This window comes from Triticum aestivum, chromosome 2B (assembly GCF_018294505.1).
Source record: "Triticum aestivum cultivar Chinese Spring chromosome 2B, IWGSC CS RefSeq v2.1, whole genome shotgun sequence".
In the NCBI taxonomy this organism is placed as follows: Eukaryota; Viridiplantae; Streptophyta; class Magnoliopsida; order Poales; family Poaceae; genus Triticum; species Triticum aestivum.
In genome coordinates this window covers 70,064,247-70,079,470 of record NC_057798.1, presented here as the reverse complement: position 1 = coordinate 70,079,470, position 15,224 = coordinate 70,064,247, and the positions used below count along the sequence as shown (strand labels likewise).

At 48.9% G+C, this 15,224-nt stretch overlaps 2 protein-coding genes across 3 annotated transcripts; one reads left to right on the top strand and one right to left on the bottom strand.

The window, feature by feature from the left end:
- Positions 1 to 3,900: 3,900 nt before the first annotated feature.
- On the top strand, positions 3,901 to 10,073 carry LOC123043531 (probable AMP deaminase). Its single transcript, XM_044466013.1, has 19 exons — positions 3,901 to 4,265; positions 4,844 to 5,028; positions 5,449 to 5,629; positions 5,876 to 6,054; positions 6,146 to 6,197; positions 6,288 to 6,415; positions 6,604 to 6,783; positions 6,892 to 6,959; positions 7,042 to 7,184; positions 7,363 to 7,424; positions 7,604 to 7,717; positions 7,903 to 8,043; positions 8,413 to 8,565; positions 8,644 to 8,697; positions 8,799 to 8,909; positions 8,989 to 9,162; positions 9,252 to 9,332; positions 9,426 to 9,524; positions 9,617 to 10,073. The coding sequence occupies exons 1-19, from the start codon at positions 3,962 to 3,964 to the stop codon at positions 9,683 to 9,685; spliced, it is 2,478 nt and encodes an 825-aa protein (XP_044321948.1). The 5' UTR covers positions 3,901 to 3,961; the 3' UTR covers positions 9,686 to 10,073.
- A 524-nt stretch (positions 10,074 to 10,597) lies between these two features.
- LOC123043530 (protein trichome birefringence-like 28) lies at positions 10,598 to 14,384 on the bottom strand. 2 transcript variants are annotated; one of them, XM_044466012.1, is made up of 4 exons: positions 13,364 to 14,373; positions 12,881 to 13,267; positions 12,611 to 12,766; positions 10,598 to 11,238 (listed from the first exon to the last, which is right to left on the bottom strand). In XM_044466012.1, the coding sequence occupies exons 1-4, from the start codon at positions 14,053 to 14,055 to the stop codon at positions 10,839 to 10,841; spliced, it is 1,635 nt and encodes a 544-aa protein (XP_044321947.1). In that variant the 5' UTR covers positions 14,056 to 14,373; the 3' UTR covers positions 10,598 to 10,838. The 2 variants fall into 2 exon arrangements, 1 of the variants encoding a protein (XP_044321947.1); XR_006419286.1 differs by lacking the exon at positions 10,598 to 11,238 and adding an exon at positions 11,268 to 12,341 and having other exon boundaries at positions 12,501 to 12,766; positions 13,364 to 14,384.
- Positions 14,385 to 15,224: the final 840 nt, after the last annotated feature.

Here is a 15,224-nt window from a genome sequence, read left to right as displayed (position 1 = left end):
GACGAGGGACACGATGTTTTTACCCAGGTTCGGGCCCTCTTGATGGAGGTAATACCCTACGTCCTGCTTGATTAATATTGATGATGTGGGTTACAAGAGTAGATCTACCACGAGATCAAGGATGCTAAACCCTAGAAGCTAGCCTATGGTATGATTGTTGTTCGTCCTATGGACTAAAGCCATCCGGTTTATATAGACACCGGAGAGGGCTAGGGTTACACAGAGTCGGTTACAATGGTAGGAGATCTACATATCCGTATCGCCAAGCTTGCCTTCTACGCCAAGGAAAGTCCCATCCGGACACGGGACGAAGTCTTCAATCTTGTATCTTCATAGTCTTGGAGTCCGGCCGATGATGGTAGTTCGGCTATCCGGACACCCCCTAGTCCGAGACTCCCTCAGGAAGGCAAGGGGGGCGCCCCTCCTTCCTTGTCCTATTCGGACTCAGGGGGAGGGGGCGCGGCCTGCCCTGGCCGGCCCCTCTCTCTCTCCACTAGGGCCCATCGAGGCCCATTAGTTCCCCGGGGGGTTTCGGTAACCCTCTGGCACTCTTGTTTTATCCGAAACTTCTCCGGAACACTTTTGGTGTCCGAATATAGTCGTACAATATATCAATCTTTATGTCTCGGCCATTTTAAGACTCCTCGTCATGTCTGTGATCACATCCGGGACTCCGAACAATCTTCGATACAACATATCACATAAACTCATAATACCAATCGTCATCGAACGTTAAGCGTGCGAGCCCTACGGGTTCGAGAACTATGTAGACATGACCGAGACACGTCTCCGGTCAATAACCAATAGCGGAACCTGGATGCTCATATTGGTTCCTACATATTGGTTTGACTGATAAAGATCTTCATCGAATATGTAGGAACCAATATGAGCATCCAGATTCTGCTATTGGTTATTGACCGGAGATGTGTCTCAATCATGTCCACATAGTTCTTGAACCCGTAGGTCCGCACGCTTAACGTTCGATGATGATTTGTATTATGAGTTATGTGTTTTGGTGACCGAAGTTTGTTCGGAGTCCCGGATGAGATCACGGACATGACGAGGAGAGTCCCGAAATGGTCGAGACATAAAGATTGATATATTGGAAGGTTACATTCGGACGCCGGAATGGTTTCGGGAAGTTTCGAATATATTTCGGAGTACAAGGAGGTTGTCGGAACCCCCCGGGATGTTATTGGGCCTACATGGGCTTTAGTGGAGAGAGGAGGTAGCGGTCGGGAGGTGGCGCACGCACCCCCCTATCCAAACCGAATTGGACTAGGGGTGGGGGGGGGGCTTTCCTTCTCCCTCTTGCTCTCTTCCTTCCTCCTTCTCCTACTCCGGAAAGGAAGGGGGAATCCTTTCCTACTAGGACTGGGAGTCCTAGTAGGACTCCTCCCTTTGCGCGCCCCCTCTAGGCCGACCGCCTCCTCCCCCCTCCTTTATATATGGGGGTGGGAGGCACCCCAAAGGCACACCAAGATTTCTCTTAGCCGTGTGCGGTGCCCCCCTCCATAGTTTACACCTCCGGTCATATCATCATAGTGCTTAGGCGAAGCCCTGCATGGATCACATCACCGTCATCACGCCGTCGTGCTGACAAAACTCTCCCTCGACCCTCTTCTGGATCAAGAGTTCGAGGGACGTCATCGAGCTGAACGTGTGCTGAACTCGGAGGTGCCGTACGTTTGGTGCTAGATCGGCTGGATCGTGAAGACGTTCGACTACATCAACCGCGTTAACATAACGCTTCCGCTTTCGGTCTACAAGGGTACATGGACACACTCTCCCCCTCTCGTTGTTATGCATCTCCTAGATAGATCTTGCATGATCGTAGGAATTTTTTTGAAATTGCATGCTACGTTCCCCAACACCTTATTGATCCACACTCAGGCCAATGGGATGAAATGCTAATTAGGGATAATTTTTCACCTGTGGATGTTCATCGAATATTGCAAATACCCCTACATGTACAAGGTATAGATGATTTTGTGGCATGGAATTATACAAGGTCGGGAACATTTTCTGTCAAGTCTTCTTATCACAGGAAGTTTGAACATCAATTTGGAGGCAGACTAGTGCGACCGGATGGCCAAGGTAACGCCCAGATCAACCCCATATGGAAGACTAATTGGAACCTATGTATCCCTGGGAAGATCAAGCACTTCGCCTGGAAGGTTCTTCGCGGCTCTCTTCCTTGCTATGGAATTTTGACTGGGCGCCATGTCCCATGTGCTACGCAATGCCCAATTTGTCGGGTGGGGCATGAAGATATTCAACACTGTCTTTTCACCTGTCGTAGAGCAAGAGATGTCCAGAGAGCTTTGGGACTGAGTGAGACTGCGCGGCACGCAGTGGCTCAAGATAGATCAGGATCGATCACGCTGGAGGTGTTAGCCAGGACGGAAAGAGGCTCAACTGAGGTACCAAATCCTGAACTGCTAATGGTGGCGGCCTGGTATATATGGTGGCAAAGGCGAGAGTTCATCAAAGGAGAAACCATTCAAACGCCAGAACGAACAACGATTTCTATATGAGTACTTGCGACTAATTATTTCAGAGCATAGAGTCAAAAGCATACGAATCGGAATGGTGATTTCATGTGGAAGAAGCCTAGTAGGGGGGCTGTCAAGATAAATGTGGATGCATCTTTTTCGCAACAGATTGGATGTAACAGCGTGCAAGTGGAATCAGACTGTAGCTTTGCAGTGGACGCGATCAAACAACCAGACAATTACCTAGGACTTGTTGCTGCATTATTGGCAGAGTGCCAAGACTTATCAACTGATTTTGCGAAGTGATCTTCACACACCGCTTCAGAGAAGCGAATGCTACGGCAGATGAACTAGCTAGATATTGCTATAGTACTAAATCGTCTAGTGTTTGGGATGAGTCTATCTCTGATTTTATTTCTCACTTGCATGACTTATCTATTGCTTGAGAAATAAAGTCGTTTTTCCTGTAAAAAAGAACTTGACACTTGTTCTTCAACGAACGGGGCAGAAAATAAACAATTGATGACTTCCAGTATTTATTGAAGTGGTCGTACTCAAGATGCACACGTTGTCTCCCTTCCTTTCTGAAATTAACTGACCGCTTGCTCACATGTGTCGTCCTCTTGTCACGTTTCATCGTCCACCATGCTTTGTTTGTGTACCACTTCCGACACACGTACCGAGTTTGTTGGACTGAAATCTGAGTGTTGTACCTCCACGAGCAAAAGCAAAGTTTCCCCCAATATGTTCCTCTTTTTTTTTCTCTATATGCATAAATCACCGCTTCACTGCGCAAACAACACTGAACCAAACCAAGGCATGTAATGTGCATACACGTTTCTATTTGGCGAGTACAATATGGTACATCTGCTACAAATATTCCTGGACGCATGGTTAGAGCATCCATAACCGGTCACTGTCCGCGGACGCGTTCGGTCACGTCTGCAGGCGTTTGAGGGGTCCGATTTGCTAAGTCCGATTATAGATGCTCTTATTTACACCAACTAACAAAGTTTCTGTGCGCTAGGCTAGTATAAAAGCCTGAGAAGTTTTCTGCAAATGTGAAGCAAAGTGACGGGGGTAGATTTTAATAATACTCCAAACTTATCTCGTGCGTTAGATACAAATCGGATGGTTAGAAATGACGGATGACAGATACATCATCATCATCAACTCAGTCATTTGTAAGAGTAGCCAAGAAAAATTACAAAATAGTGGTAGTAATACAGCCGATGGATATGCTGCATTTTTCTCCGAGGTGGACGATGGATATACTCCAAGGTGTCTCCAAGGGAACGCGCACACGAAACCCCACTCCCGTGCGCAGCAGCCGGGGCCCACCGGTCAGCCAGCGCCCTTCCTTCCCCTAGCTCCCCTAGCCCGTCCCCCCTCATATAACCGCGCCCCCGCCGCCGCCTCCCTCGGCTCCTCTCACATCACCGTCGCCCACCCCCCGCCTCGCCGCCATGGAGCCCTCCCCGTCCTACGCGCTCCACCTGGCCGTCGCGGCGCTCGTCGGCGCCACCTTCGCCGCCGCGTCCGCCTACTACATGCACCGCAAGACCCTCGACCAGCTGCTCCGCTTCGCCCGCTCCCTCGACCGCGACCACCGCCGCCGCGCCCGCCTGCTCCCCGACGGCGCCGAGGACAGCGACTGCGACAGGGAGGACGCGGAGGAGGAGGACGACGGCCCTCCCCCGCACCGGGACCACGATCGCCGCACCCTCCCCATCCCGCCGGGGCTCCCTCCGCTCCACACCGGCCGAGAGGGTACGCACCGCCCTCCTGATTCCTGCATCCCCGCCCTATGCCATGTGATCGGCGCGGTATATGCGCGCTTGTGGTAGTGCGAGGCATCGATTATTCACAAGCCTGATCCCGCCACGTGATTTGTTCAGTAGTTCCGTGCGCTAGGATGCAGTTCGTCAGTGGCGGTGATTTTTTTCCCGACCAATAGCGGTGTTAGCGTCGGCCGGGTTAATTTATCCATTCCATTGTGGCCCAGTACTCACCACTTACCTAGGTCCTATTCGCATACCGTACACTTCAGATTTATGTAGGGTTTCAGCTCTGGCAAAACTTGAGTTGCTCCACAAATGCATCCGGGAAATGTATCCAGTTCATTAACAACTTATATAAGCTCTTTTCGGTGTTTCCAAATATGGTTTCACGTGTAGTGACAAAACAATTGAAACAGACACAGTAGTGTATAGTGTGTATTGTGACATGGCCTCACTTGCAGTTTTGAGCACTGAACTCCAGAAAACATGTTTTGTAACAGCTGTAATCTGCAAGACATTTCATATGACGTTTTATGCTAATGTTGGCCTTTTTTACCACACACTCAGGCAAGCCCACTATATCTCCAGCTGCGAACAAAAGAGTTGGGTCTCTGGTTAGACCAACGACACCAAAATCCTCTGTTCCTGCTGTCAGCACATTTGAGAGCATCGAAGACTCAGACGAGGATGTTGATCTCGAGCCGGATTCCAAAAATGATGATGCTGTTTACGTTGGCACAAATGGAGCTATTGTAAGTTCAAGATGCATATTCTTTGACAAGCAGCGCTTGCTGCTTACTTTTGTGGATAATTTGTTTTCTGAATGACAACATGTTGGGTTTGTAAGGATCTTCACTAATTTCATTGTTATTAAGTGGAGCTTTGAATGAAAACATGTCTACCAACACAACTTTATGAGGTTTACTTCCTTGTATATAGGTATAAGGTATTGGTGTGAGTCATATGAATTAATCAAGAAAAGCTTGTAAGGTTAAGTTGCATGTAGCTCACACACTAAATTGTTTCTTTTCCTTTAGAGTTTAGATATGTATTTCTCTGCAACCTTTTTGTTGTATTTCCTCAAAATTCATGCTCAGGAACAACTTTCTACTTGCAAATATACCTTAGTTATGTCTGTACTTGATAGACTAACATTGTCTGAAATTTCACAGGGATCAGACCCGGTTCCTGTTAAAGCAGATCAGAATGGGGACATACCATCAACGAGCATGATTAGATCTCACAGTGCAACTGGCAGTCTACATGGGATCCAGCTAAATCCAGTAGCAGCTGATATACTTCGAAAGGAACCTGAGCATGAAACTTTCAGTAGGATCAATATCACAGCTGTTGGTATGCTTTTTCTCCTTATATCTGTTTGTTCAATAATTTCGGCCCAATGTTGATTGTCTCATTATATCTTCCAGCTTTGTTGTTTTCGAACATCACTGTTCAGTGCATGCCATCTTTGCGCATTCCTTTATGTATATATAGCATCAGCTTGATTGTGTTGACCTCGATCACTAGAATAAAATCTATTGTAGCTAGTGTTCTTTGCTTACATGTTGCTACTCGTACTTATTCTTGATTTTGCCTCAGAAACTCCTTCTCATGATGAAATTGAAGCGTACAAAGTTCTTCAAAAATGTCTTGAGCTACGAGAGAAGTACATCTTCAGAGAAGAAGTTGCTCCATGGGAGAAGGAAATAATAACTGATCCTAGTACCCCGAAACCTAACCCAAACCCGTTCAACTATGAACATCAGACCAAAACTGAAGTAAGTGCATTTCTCTAGGTATGCGTATAATGACTGGCTACACATATATCTGCTTTCCTTTCCCCTAAAATATTGTTTTCCCTTCTTTCAGCATCACTTTGAAATGGTTGATGGTGTTGTTCATCTGTACCCCAGTAAAGATTGTGAGTGGAAAACCATTTCATTTCTTCTAGTTTCTCGTGATTTTCTTAGTTTGGGGCATGTTGATCATCACATTGTCTTTGTTGATGCAGCTAAAGAAAGACTGTTTCCTGTTGCTGATGCTACCACCTTCTTTACTGATATGCATTATATCCTTCGTGTATTGGCTGCTGGGGATATCCGAACCGTCTGTCATCACCGTTTAAATCTTCTAGAGCAAGTAATTCTTTTGTACCTTGTTCCTTCCAAACATTTGCTCTATTGTTGCCTGCATATATTGAATGTGTTCCAGACTGGCCTGTGAAGCTAGCTTGATTTATAAATCTCATTGAGAACTTGATGACGTCACATGCACAAGCTATTTTATTCTGCACATTGACGTCTGTTTTCATGCTTGTGTAATTTCAGAAATTTAATCTTCATTTGATGGTCAATGCCGATAGAGAGCTGCTTGCCCAGAAAGCTGCACCACACAGGGACTTCTACAATGTTAGGAAGGTTGATACTCATGTTCATCACTCTGCATGCATGAACCAGAAGCATCTTTTGAGGTTTATTAAGTCAAAATTGAAGAAAGAACCAGATGAGGTACATCCACTTTCTTCTTGCCTAATTGTTGCTGTTTACTCACCTAGCAATAAACCTGAGACATAATTTCCTGCACTTGACCTATGCTCCAAAATTTCATTTATGTAGGTTGTGATTTTTAGAGATGGGACCTATTTGACTCTTAAGGAGGTGTTCGAGAGTTTGGACTTGACTGGGTAACTGAAATCCTTTATCTGATGGTGCTGTTATTTATCTTCTTGTTACCTTTTTTGTAGTAACCTGTTTACTCTCTCATAGGTATGACCTCAATGTTGATCTCTTGGACGTGCATGCTGATAAGAGTACATTTCACCGTTTTGACAAGTTCAATCTGAAATATAATCCATGTGGCCAGTCTCGTCTCAGGGAGATCTTTCTTAAGCAGGACAACCTTATTCAAGGTGCACATATGTTTTGTCTTGTTGCCTGAATGTGTAACGTTAATCGCTATACTCTCTTTTTCATTTCTCTTATTTCAGCTGTTGTACTACTGTTAAACTTATATCCTGCATTAGAATTACCGCAAACGTTGACTGTAAACATACAATTTTGTTAACTATTATCCTGTCTTATTGCTAGGCCGCTTCCTCGCTGAATTAACTAAAGAAGTGTTTGCTGACCTTGAAGCAAGCAAATATCAGGTGATTCCTTCTTTCTTTATTGATTTGTCCAGTGTTAGAATTAGTTCTTTTCATATTTTCAATTTTTAATGCGGAAATATTGGCTACTCATGTACAAGCAGTGTTTACACATTGATCTAGCCCTTTTTTTTTTACTATATGGCTGTGGCTAATGCTCATAATCGAATTATCTTTATCAGATGGCTGAGTACCGAATATCTATTTATGGGAGAAAGAAAAGTGAGTGGGATCAGATGGCAAGTTGGATAGTGAATAACGAATTGTACAGCGAGAATGTTGTTTGGTTAATCCAGGTAATGGCTCTATGTTGTCCTCTTCAGTATTTCTGGCCTTCCAATTTCTATATTCACTCTAACATATTCATTAATCAATGTATATCCTTTATCTAAAACCGGACTGCAACATAAATCACTTGTTGCATTTAACTTTTTTTTAACTGGAATAGTTGCACTGATGTGGTGTTTAATTTTCTCTGCAGATTCCTCGGATTTACAATGTATACAGGGAGATGGGCACGATTAATTCATTCCAGAACCTCCTTGACAACATTTTTCTTCCACTTTTTGAAGTAACTGTTGATCCTTCTTCACATCCTCAACTGCACGTTTTCTTAGAACAGGTCAGTGGAAGCACTTTACATGTTTGTTACTTGTCTGCGTTATGTTGATGTGGCTTTCAACACTAATCTAGTCATCTTGCAATTGTATGAAATAGAAAAAGCAACTGACTTGTGTGTCTTATTAAAGAAAAATTTATTGACCAATGCTTGAAAGATCAATCTTGTTCTCTACTTTAGTAGAAAAAGTGTGGACAATCTTGAGAAAGTTACCGGCCTGCAGTATAAAACCATCAGTCAGCAGGATGTTTTTCCAAATTTCTTCCACTAAGAGGGCCCTCAAAGCTCAGTGAATTGACACTATTATTCTCTTGTAAACCATTCATGACATTTCTCTCCAGCCATCATTGTTTCTCATGCTATTATCTTCAGGTTGTTGGTTTAGATTTGGTGGATGATGAAAGCAAACCAGAAAGGCGCCCAACAAAACACATGCCGACACCTGAGCAATGGACTAATGTTTTCAATCCAGCCTATGCATATTATGTATACTATTGCTATGCTAACCTCTACACACTGAACAAGGTAATGGCATTATGTGCCCATATCTCAGTTAATACTAAAAACTTGAAAACTAACACCAAGAGAACACTTCGTATGCAGCTTCGTGACTCCAAGGGCATGACAACGATCAAACTTCGTCCACACTGTGGGGAGGTATATCCATGCTGCATCTTGTATACGTTTCTGTTTTTGAACTTTTTGACAGTGTTCTGCATTTGAATTGAACACGTTGTCTTAATGATTATTGTCTTCAGGCTGGCGATATTGATCATCTTGCTGCAGCATTTCTCACTTCTCACAATATTGCTCACGGGGTGAATCTAAAGAAGTCCCCTGTCCTCCAGTACTTGTATTATCTTGCTCAGGTTAGCACTGGCATTTTCTATGTATCTTTTAAGGACATTATTCAGAAGAAACTAATCATATTTCTTTGCCTGCAATCAGATTGGTCTTGCAATGTCTCCTTTGAGCAACAACTCATTGTTCATTGACTACCACCGGAACCCTTTCCCAACATTTTTCTTAAGAGGCCTGAATGTCTCCCTCTCAACTGACGACCCTCTGCAAATTCACCTAACAAAAGAACCTCTGGTTGAAGAATACAGTGTTGCTGCTTCGGTAAATTCCTTTGCTCCCCTACCACTATGTGCTCTGTTCTGTGCCCACTTGGACCTGCCTAATTCTTGATCGACCGTTACTTGTGGCAGCTGTGGAAGCTTAGTTCATGTGACCTGTGTGAAATAGCCAGGAATTCTGTGTACCAGTCCGGTTTCTCTCATAGGCTGAAGGTATGCATTGTACATTCATTTGCCAGTTTCCTCTGTTCTTACATAACCCAACTCATGGACTCCCTCTAAGCTCTGGCCTTTTTTTTTATCTAGTCACACTGGATTGGTAGAAACTACTATAAAAGAGGTCCCGACGGCAATGACATCCACCAGACAAATGTTCCTCACATCAGGATTGAATTCCGACACAACGTATGTACTTCACACCTTTTCTGCTTGTGTTATCTGATCTTTTTTTTTTCTTGTGCTTGGGTTGATAATTGCCTTTGTGATTTGACCCGCAGATTTGGAAAGACGAGATGGAGCTGATACATTTCGGAAATGTTAAGCTACCAGAAGAAACCGACAGATGAAGATGTTGCGGCAGTTTTCAAGGCCCACGCGTTTCAGGCATGGCACCCCGTTTTCTGGGCTTTCGGAGAAGGAAGCAAACCTATTATGCAATCTGTGAAAGAGAAGAAAAGTGCCCGAGTACCTTTTCGATGAGTCTTTTACTCCTGTTGCTTGTATAGGCAAATGTTAGCATGGAATGATAAAAGGAGAAGACGCTCTAGGATTTCAGTGGAACATAGTACATCAGATCTATCGTCGCTCACTCGATACGTCAAATTAGTGACCTTCAGAATAAAATTGTATCTTTTGCTTTTTACCCGGATGTTTTACAGCATGTTTGATCTGATATCTATTAGAGATTCACCGGTTATTTCTGTTCGAACAGGACTAGTATATTTGATATCATAAGTTGCAGTCCCTATGTCCCACAATATAAGATATTTCACACATGTTTTGAGCAGATATTAGTGTATGTTTGGTGTCGGTTAGGGTTGTTTTCTGCGCATGTGCTGTAGGCCCTGCCACTGTTTGGCCACGCCGTGGTTGGGAGCGTAAAGCCGCGGGCAGAAGATTCAACTGGACCGCTTGGAACAGGCCCCTCTTAATTATGAGGATCTCCGGGGTGATGCAAGCTGGCCGCTCCCATCCGAGAACTCACAAATGCTATGCTATGCTAGTGCCAGTGGTGGCCACTGCTGCCCCCACCCCTAGCATCATACCCATGTTGGTGTCTCGAACAAAACTCAATGGAAGTACGCTGATGTTGCAGCCATGACGCTGGTTACAAAATGATGATTGCGTATATTCATGATGGGGACTCGCCGCGCCGGAGAAACTGACTTCACGTCACCTGTGTTGTTGCTTCCTCTGGTTTCTTGATATACAACTACCTTTTTCCCTAGGAATAATCATTGAGCCACGGACGAAAAACAAGAACAGGAATAATGGCCCAACTACTAGTTAACCAGAGCAGTGGTCCATGTTCCTATTTCACCCTTCATCATCCTGCCACTCCATACAAAAACACATTTGCAAGCCTTTCGTGCTTCAACAAAAGAATTACTTACTCACAGCTTGAAAACAGATTGGTTGATTACACAAAGAAAAAAGATAGAAAACCCGGAGACAAAAAGAAGAAGATGAGTAGAGCACAACTACTAATTAGGCTACGTGCTACGACGACGACGACGACTGCAGTAGGGGCTGCGCTTGCGCCGGCGGAGGCGCGGCGACGATCTGGGCGTAGAGGAAGTGGTTCCAGGTGTCGGGGAGGCCCGGGAGGCACCAGTGGATGCAGTCGGCGTAGGTGCGCGGGTCGGCCTGCTGCTCGGGGGTCAGCAGCTTCCCCTGCCGCAGCGTGTGCACGGAGGTGTGCGCGTCCTTGCGGAACTCGGAGAGCGCGGTGATGTCGACGAGGTGCACCGGCACGCGGCGCATGGAGCGCAGCACCGCCTCCGCCGCGCCGTGCAGCCGCCAGTCGGTGCCGATGTAGAGCGGGCCCGTGTGGTTGAGGATCGGCTGCGTCTCCATCGCGCACTTGATCGCTCCCGGCCCCCCGCCCCACGCGTCCGGCCTGCACGCACATACATACATAGAACGTTTCATCAGGTTACAATTCATCAGACCAAGAGAGATCTCCACAGCTGTGTTAGTAGAAGAGCAGAGCATGCAATGCAAGGTCCAAGGTGGGTGAGGAGCTGAGATTCCGCCGCCGGCGCCGGCAATGGCGAGATCCAGGTGTTGTCGCTCATGATGCAGGTTAGGTTAGGCTAGGTTGCCATCGCCATGATTTGCCTCACACACACACGGGCTGCCAAGCACATGCTTGTTTGTTTCTTTGCTTGCTTTTGGTGGAATAATGTTGTTCACGTGCTTGTCGATGCCATTTGCGTGTGTGTGGAATCATTATTTCTTATTAAAAGCGGAAGTAGCCAGCAAAAATCGACCAAAACGGTACGGCACATCACATGAAGCTCAACTTGGTTTATGCAGGCAACATGGCGTGATCTGCTTCTCTCCAGCGATCAAGCTGCACAGCTGTTCCGAACGTGGCTACTCCCTTGACGGACCCATTGTTTGGAACGTGGCTACTCGCTTGACGGACCCATCAACGGGGAAAGAAAGCGACGGAGGGGTCGCTGCTAAAGTGGGCTTGGACGGCTTCCCTTACTACTACCAGTAGTACTAACGTTCTTGGAGTAGGTTAGTGGGGACTGTCATGGAGAGATGCATGCATGCAGGCATTAATTTCACTATACTTATGCCAGTGCCAGTACGCGCACGCATTGATCACAAGCAGTCGGATGCACACTGCTCTGTGCGCGCCCATCACGGCTACACTCCGATGGATTTTGTGCTGGTTCTACGGATTTATGCCTCCCCTCCCTCCTGTGAAGTTTCTGGCTCTGGCACCGTGGTTGGTGCTGGAAGCTAACCTAATGTGAAGCACGTGCCACCCATTCGCTCAGTCAGAGATCAAGATTATTTACCCTTCACCCGTGGCCATGGTCAAAATCCCTTCCACAAGAAACCACTGCCCAAGATTTGTGCCATCACTAAACAAATTGGCAATACAATAGTCTAGTACCCCAAGGGGATTAGCACTGCCCGAGAAGCCTGTTTGTTTTGGAATCCCAGCCCCGCCCGTGACCGACGCCGCTACCAACCCAGAAGAAACGAAAATGCTTCACACACGACAGTGTTTGGACGATAACTGCACGATCGAGGGATCCAGCGGCCGCTGCTGGGCTGTGCTCGACATTCTTCGGCTGGATTTAACCGTCGTGCACAAGTCGTCCAAACTTTATCGTCCCCATAGCACTGCTCCAGAAGAAATCGCCGGAAAATGGGGAACGCAATCCACCATTTGCAATGAACAAGTTGGAAGTGCTAGTAGTACTGATCGAGAGCTGATGAGTGAGTGAGTGAGTGATTGAGTGACTTACACGCCGTGGTTGGGCGACATGCCCATGAAGAAGACCTTGGTCCGGCCGGGGTCGACGTGCCGGTCCACCCACTTGGCCCACGTCTTGAGCACCTCCTTGTACGCCACCGGCCGGTCCACCAGCGTGTACTTCTCCGGCATCGCCCTCGGATTCTTCCTGCAACACCCATCACCATTCCATCATCTTCATCACTCACACCGATCTTCATCACTGGACCAAGCAGCAATGGCGGGAGTGGCACTCGGACGGACGGAGGACGGAGGGACTCACAGCACTTTCATCTCGAAGTTGTTGAGCCACCAGATGTAGGTGTTGAAGACGAGGAAGTGGGCGGCGCGCCAGTGCCGGGCGTGCTTGGCGATGGACCGCCACGCGATCACCCGGTCCGCCACGCTGTGCGCCTGCGGGTCGTCCGAGTTGGAGCTCACCAGGAACGGCGCCCAGTAGAACTCCACCGTCGCGTTGTACTCCGCCGCCCTGAACACGTTGAGCGACCCGTTGGGCCCGACGAACTTGACCAGGGACTTTTGGGCGCGCGACGGGATCGCCGACGACACCAGGCACACCATCGACTCCCACTGGTTCCGGTTCAGCGAGTCCCCCACGAACATCAGCCTCTTGTTCCGCAGCCGCTCCAACAGCGCCCGCGCGTCGAACCTGCAGCGAGATTTTTGAGTTGAGATCTGTACTTGGACTGATGAATTGAGTTGGGGATGGATGCGCGGCAATGGCGACGGTGGTCGTGGGCGGTACCTTGGGAGGTCGCAGGAGGAGGGCTGCCAGCGCCACCGCTGGTACGAGTCGTCGCGCCGGCCGTTGCGCATGCAGGTCACCTGCTCCGTCAGGAACTCGCACTCCGGCTCCCGGTACAGCGGCACCTGCGACGCCTCCGCGTCGTACGTCCACCACCCCTGGTACAGGTTGCACGCCGGCGGCTCCGGCGCCGCCACCGCTGCTCTGCTGCTGCTGCTGGTGGTGTTGCCGCCGCTGCTGGGACTGGGAGGAGGCGTGGTGGTCGCCGTCATGGCCGGGGCGGCGCGCTTGTCTGCTCTCGCGGGCGCATCCACCCTGTTGCTGTCGCTGTCGCTCGCTTTCCTCCCGCTCTCCACCTGCTCCACATGGCGACGCCGCTCCTCCTCGTCGCTCCCCTCTTGCTGCTGCTGCTGGGGGCGGGAGTTGACCTCGTGGAGGAGGTGGAGGTCGGGGGCGGACCTGGCGCGCGAGGCCCCGGCGAGCGGGAAGTCCCCGGCGCCGGCGTCGGCGGCGATTGGGGCCTTGACGACGGCAGAGTCCTCGTTGTAGAGGAAGATGGCGACGAGGAAGATGGAGACGAGGACGCCCGCGAGCGAGAGCGGCGCGCCGGGCCTGCGCGCGGGCGCCTCCTCCCCCTCCCCCTGCTTGGCGGCCGCCGGCGCCGCCGCGAACGGCGACTTCCGGCGCAGCATCGCCGCCGCTGCCGCCCCCGCCCTCCCCTTCGCCCCCGCCGCCAGCAAGAAGTCAGGCAGGCTCAAGCTCGCGTCTTTACCCCGCAGAGATCGACCGACGCCTCCTCCTCCCGCTGGCGCGCCGGACAGGTGCGTCTGGGAACCGGAGATCAGCCGGGATCTCCTCGCCGCGGCCGGTAGTCGGGGAGGCGGATCGCTCCGGTCAGCGCCGGCGGCGGGCGCCCCCCTTGTGAACAGTACGGTACGGGCAGAGCGAGCGGAGGACCGTTGTGTGGTGGAATTGGGGGAGGACGAATGGGACGGGGGGCGGTGGGTCTCACATGACATGTAGCCATGGAGGGTGCTGGTGGTAGATTAGTGGTGATGGTAAGCTTGTTTCTTACTCCTCCATTAACATTACCTTAAGCAGTGGGAGATCATGGAGGCTTGACCGTATCCGTCCCATGGATTACACAGTCAATGGGGTCGCAAAAAACAAAGGAGAGCGAAATAGCATCTTATGAAATCGATGGAGAACATGGCTGGTGTGCCTCTACGTGTACAAACGCTGTAGATTCTTGGGGCCATCTGGGCTTGTGGGGAATAAAGATGGAGGCACACACTGTGAAACAGAAGGGTACAACATTCTCCTCTCATGGTGTATCTGTCATTGCAGTGATCTAGGTGCGTTTGGATTCCATCCATCCGCTACAGATGTTTGATTCAAAGTATTTTCATTTTCCCCCTACTTGTATTGTTCGACTTATTATATAGGATTACATTCCATATGATTTATTTTCTTTCCCCCACATCGAGGGCTCCCTCGTGTCGCCTCCTCCAGGAAGATAGGGGAACAAACCCTAGCACCCCCTCCCCGCCGACACCCCTTCCTCCCTCCCCTCTCCCCTCGTCGTCCACAGAGGCGTCTGCCGAGAAAGCTCGTGCGCCGCTGGTAAAGGGGGCGATGGGGATATGGCGTCTCGTGGCCGTGGCGCCGATGTCTGGAGGGTAGACAATGGCAGCGTGGGACTCCACTCCTGCGGTTGTTCCTCCTAGCAGCATCGTGGGGACGACGGACTCGGCGAGGGGTGCATCCGGTCTGCGACGCAATGAGCCCAGAGCAATGGCTCTGGACATAGCAAGGACAACGTCCCCTCTGTCGGGGATGACTGGCCAGGAGGCGACTCAAT

What these genes read in the sequence shown, in the direction of transcription:
- LOC123043531 (XM_044466013.1), top strand. Translation starts at nt 3,962, where the DNA reads ATGGAGCCCTCCCCGTCCTACGCGCTCCACCTGGCCGTCGCGGCGCTC. An exon ending in GATCAATATCACAGCTGTTG is followed by an intron (nt 5,630 to 5,875) that starts GTATGCTTTTTC and finishes ATTTTGCCTCAG; the next exon opens with AAACTCCTTCTCATGATGAA. An exon ending in GCAGGACAACCTTATTCAAG is followed by an intron (nt 7,185 to 7,362) that starts GTGCACATATGT and finishes TCTTATTGCTAG; the next exon opens with GCCGCTTCCTCGCTGAATTA.
- LOC123043530 (XM_044466012.1), bottom strand. Translation starts at nt 14,055, where the DNA reads ATGCTGCGCCGGAAGTCGCCGTTCGCGGCGGCGCCGGCGGCCGCCAAG. An exon ending in TCCTCCTGCGACCTCCCAAG is followed by an intron (nt 13,268 to 13,363) that starts GTACCGCCCACG and finishes ATCTCGCTGCAG; the next exon opens with GTTCGACGCGCGGGCGCTGT. An exon ending in AACTTCGAGATGAAAGTGCT is followed by an intron (nt 12,767 to 12,880) that starts GTGAGTCCCTCC and finishes TGGGTGTTGCAG; the next exon opens with GAAGAATCCGAGGGCGATGC.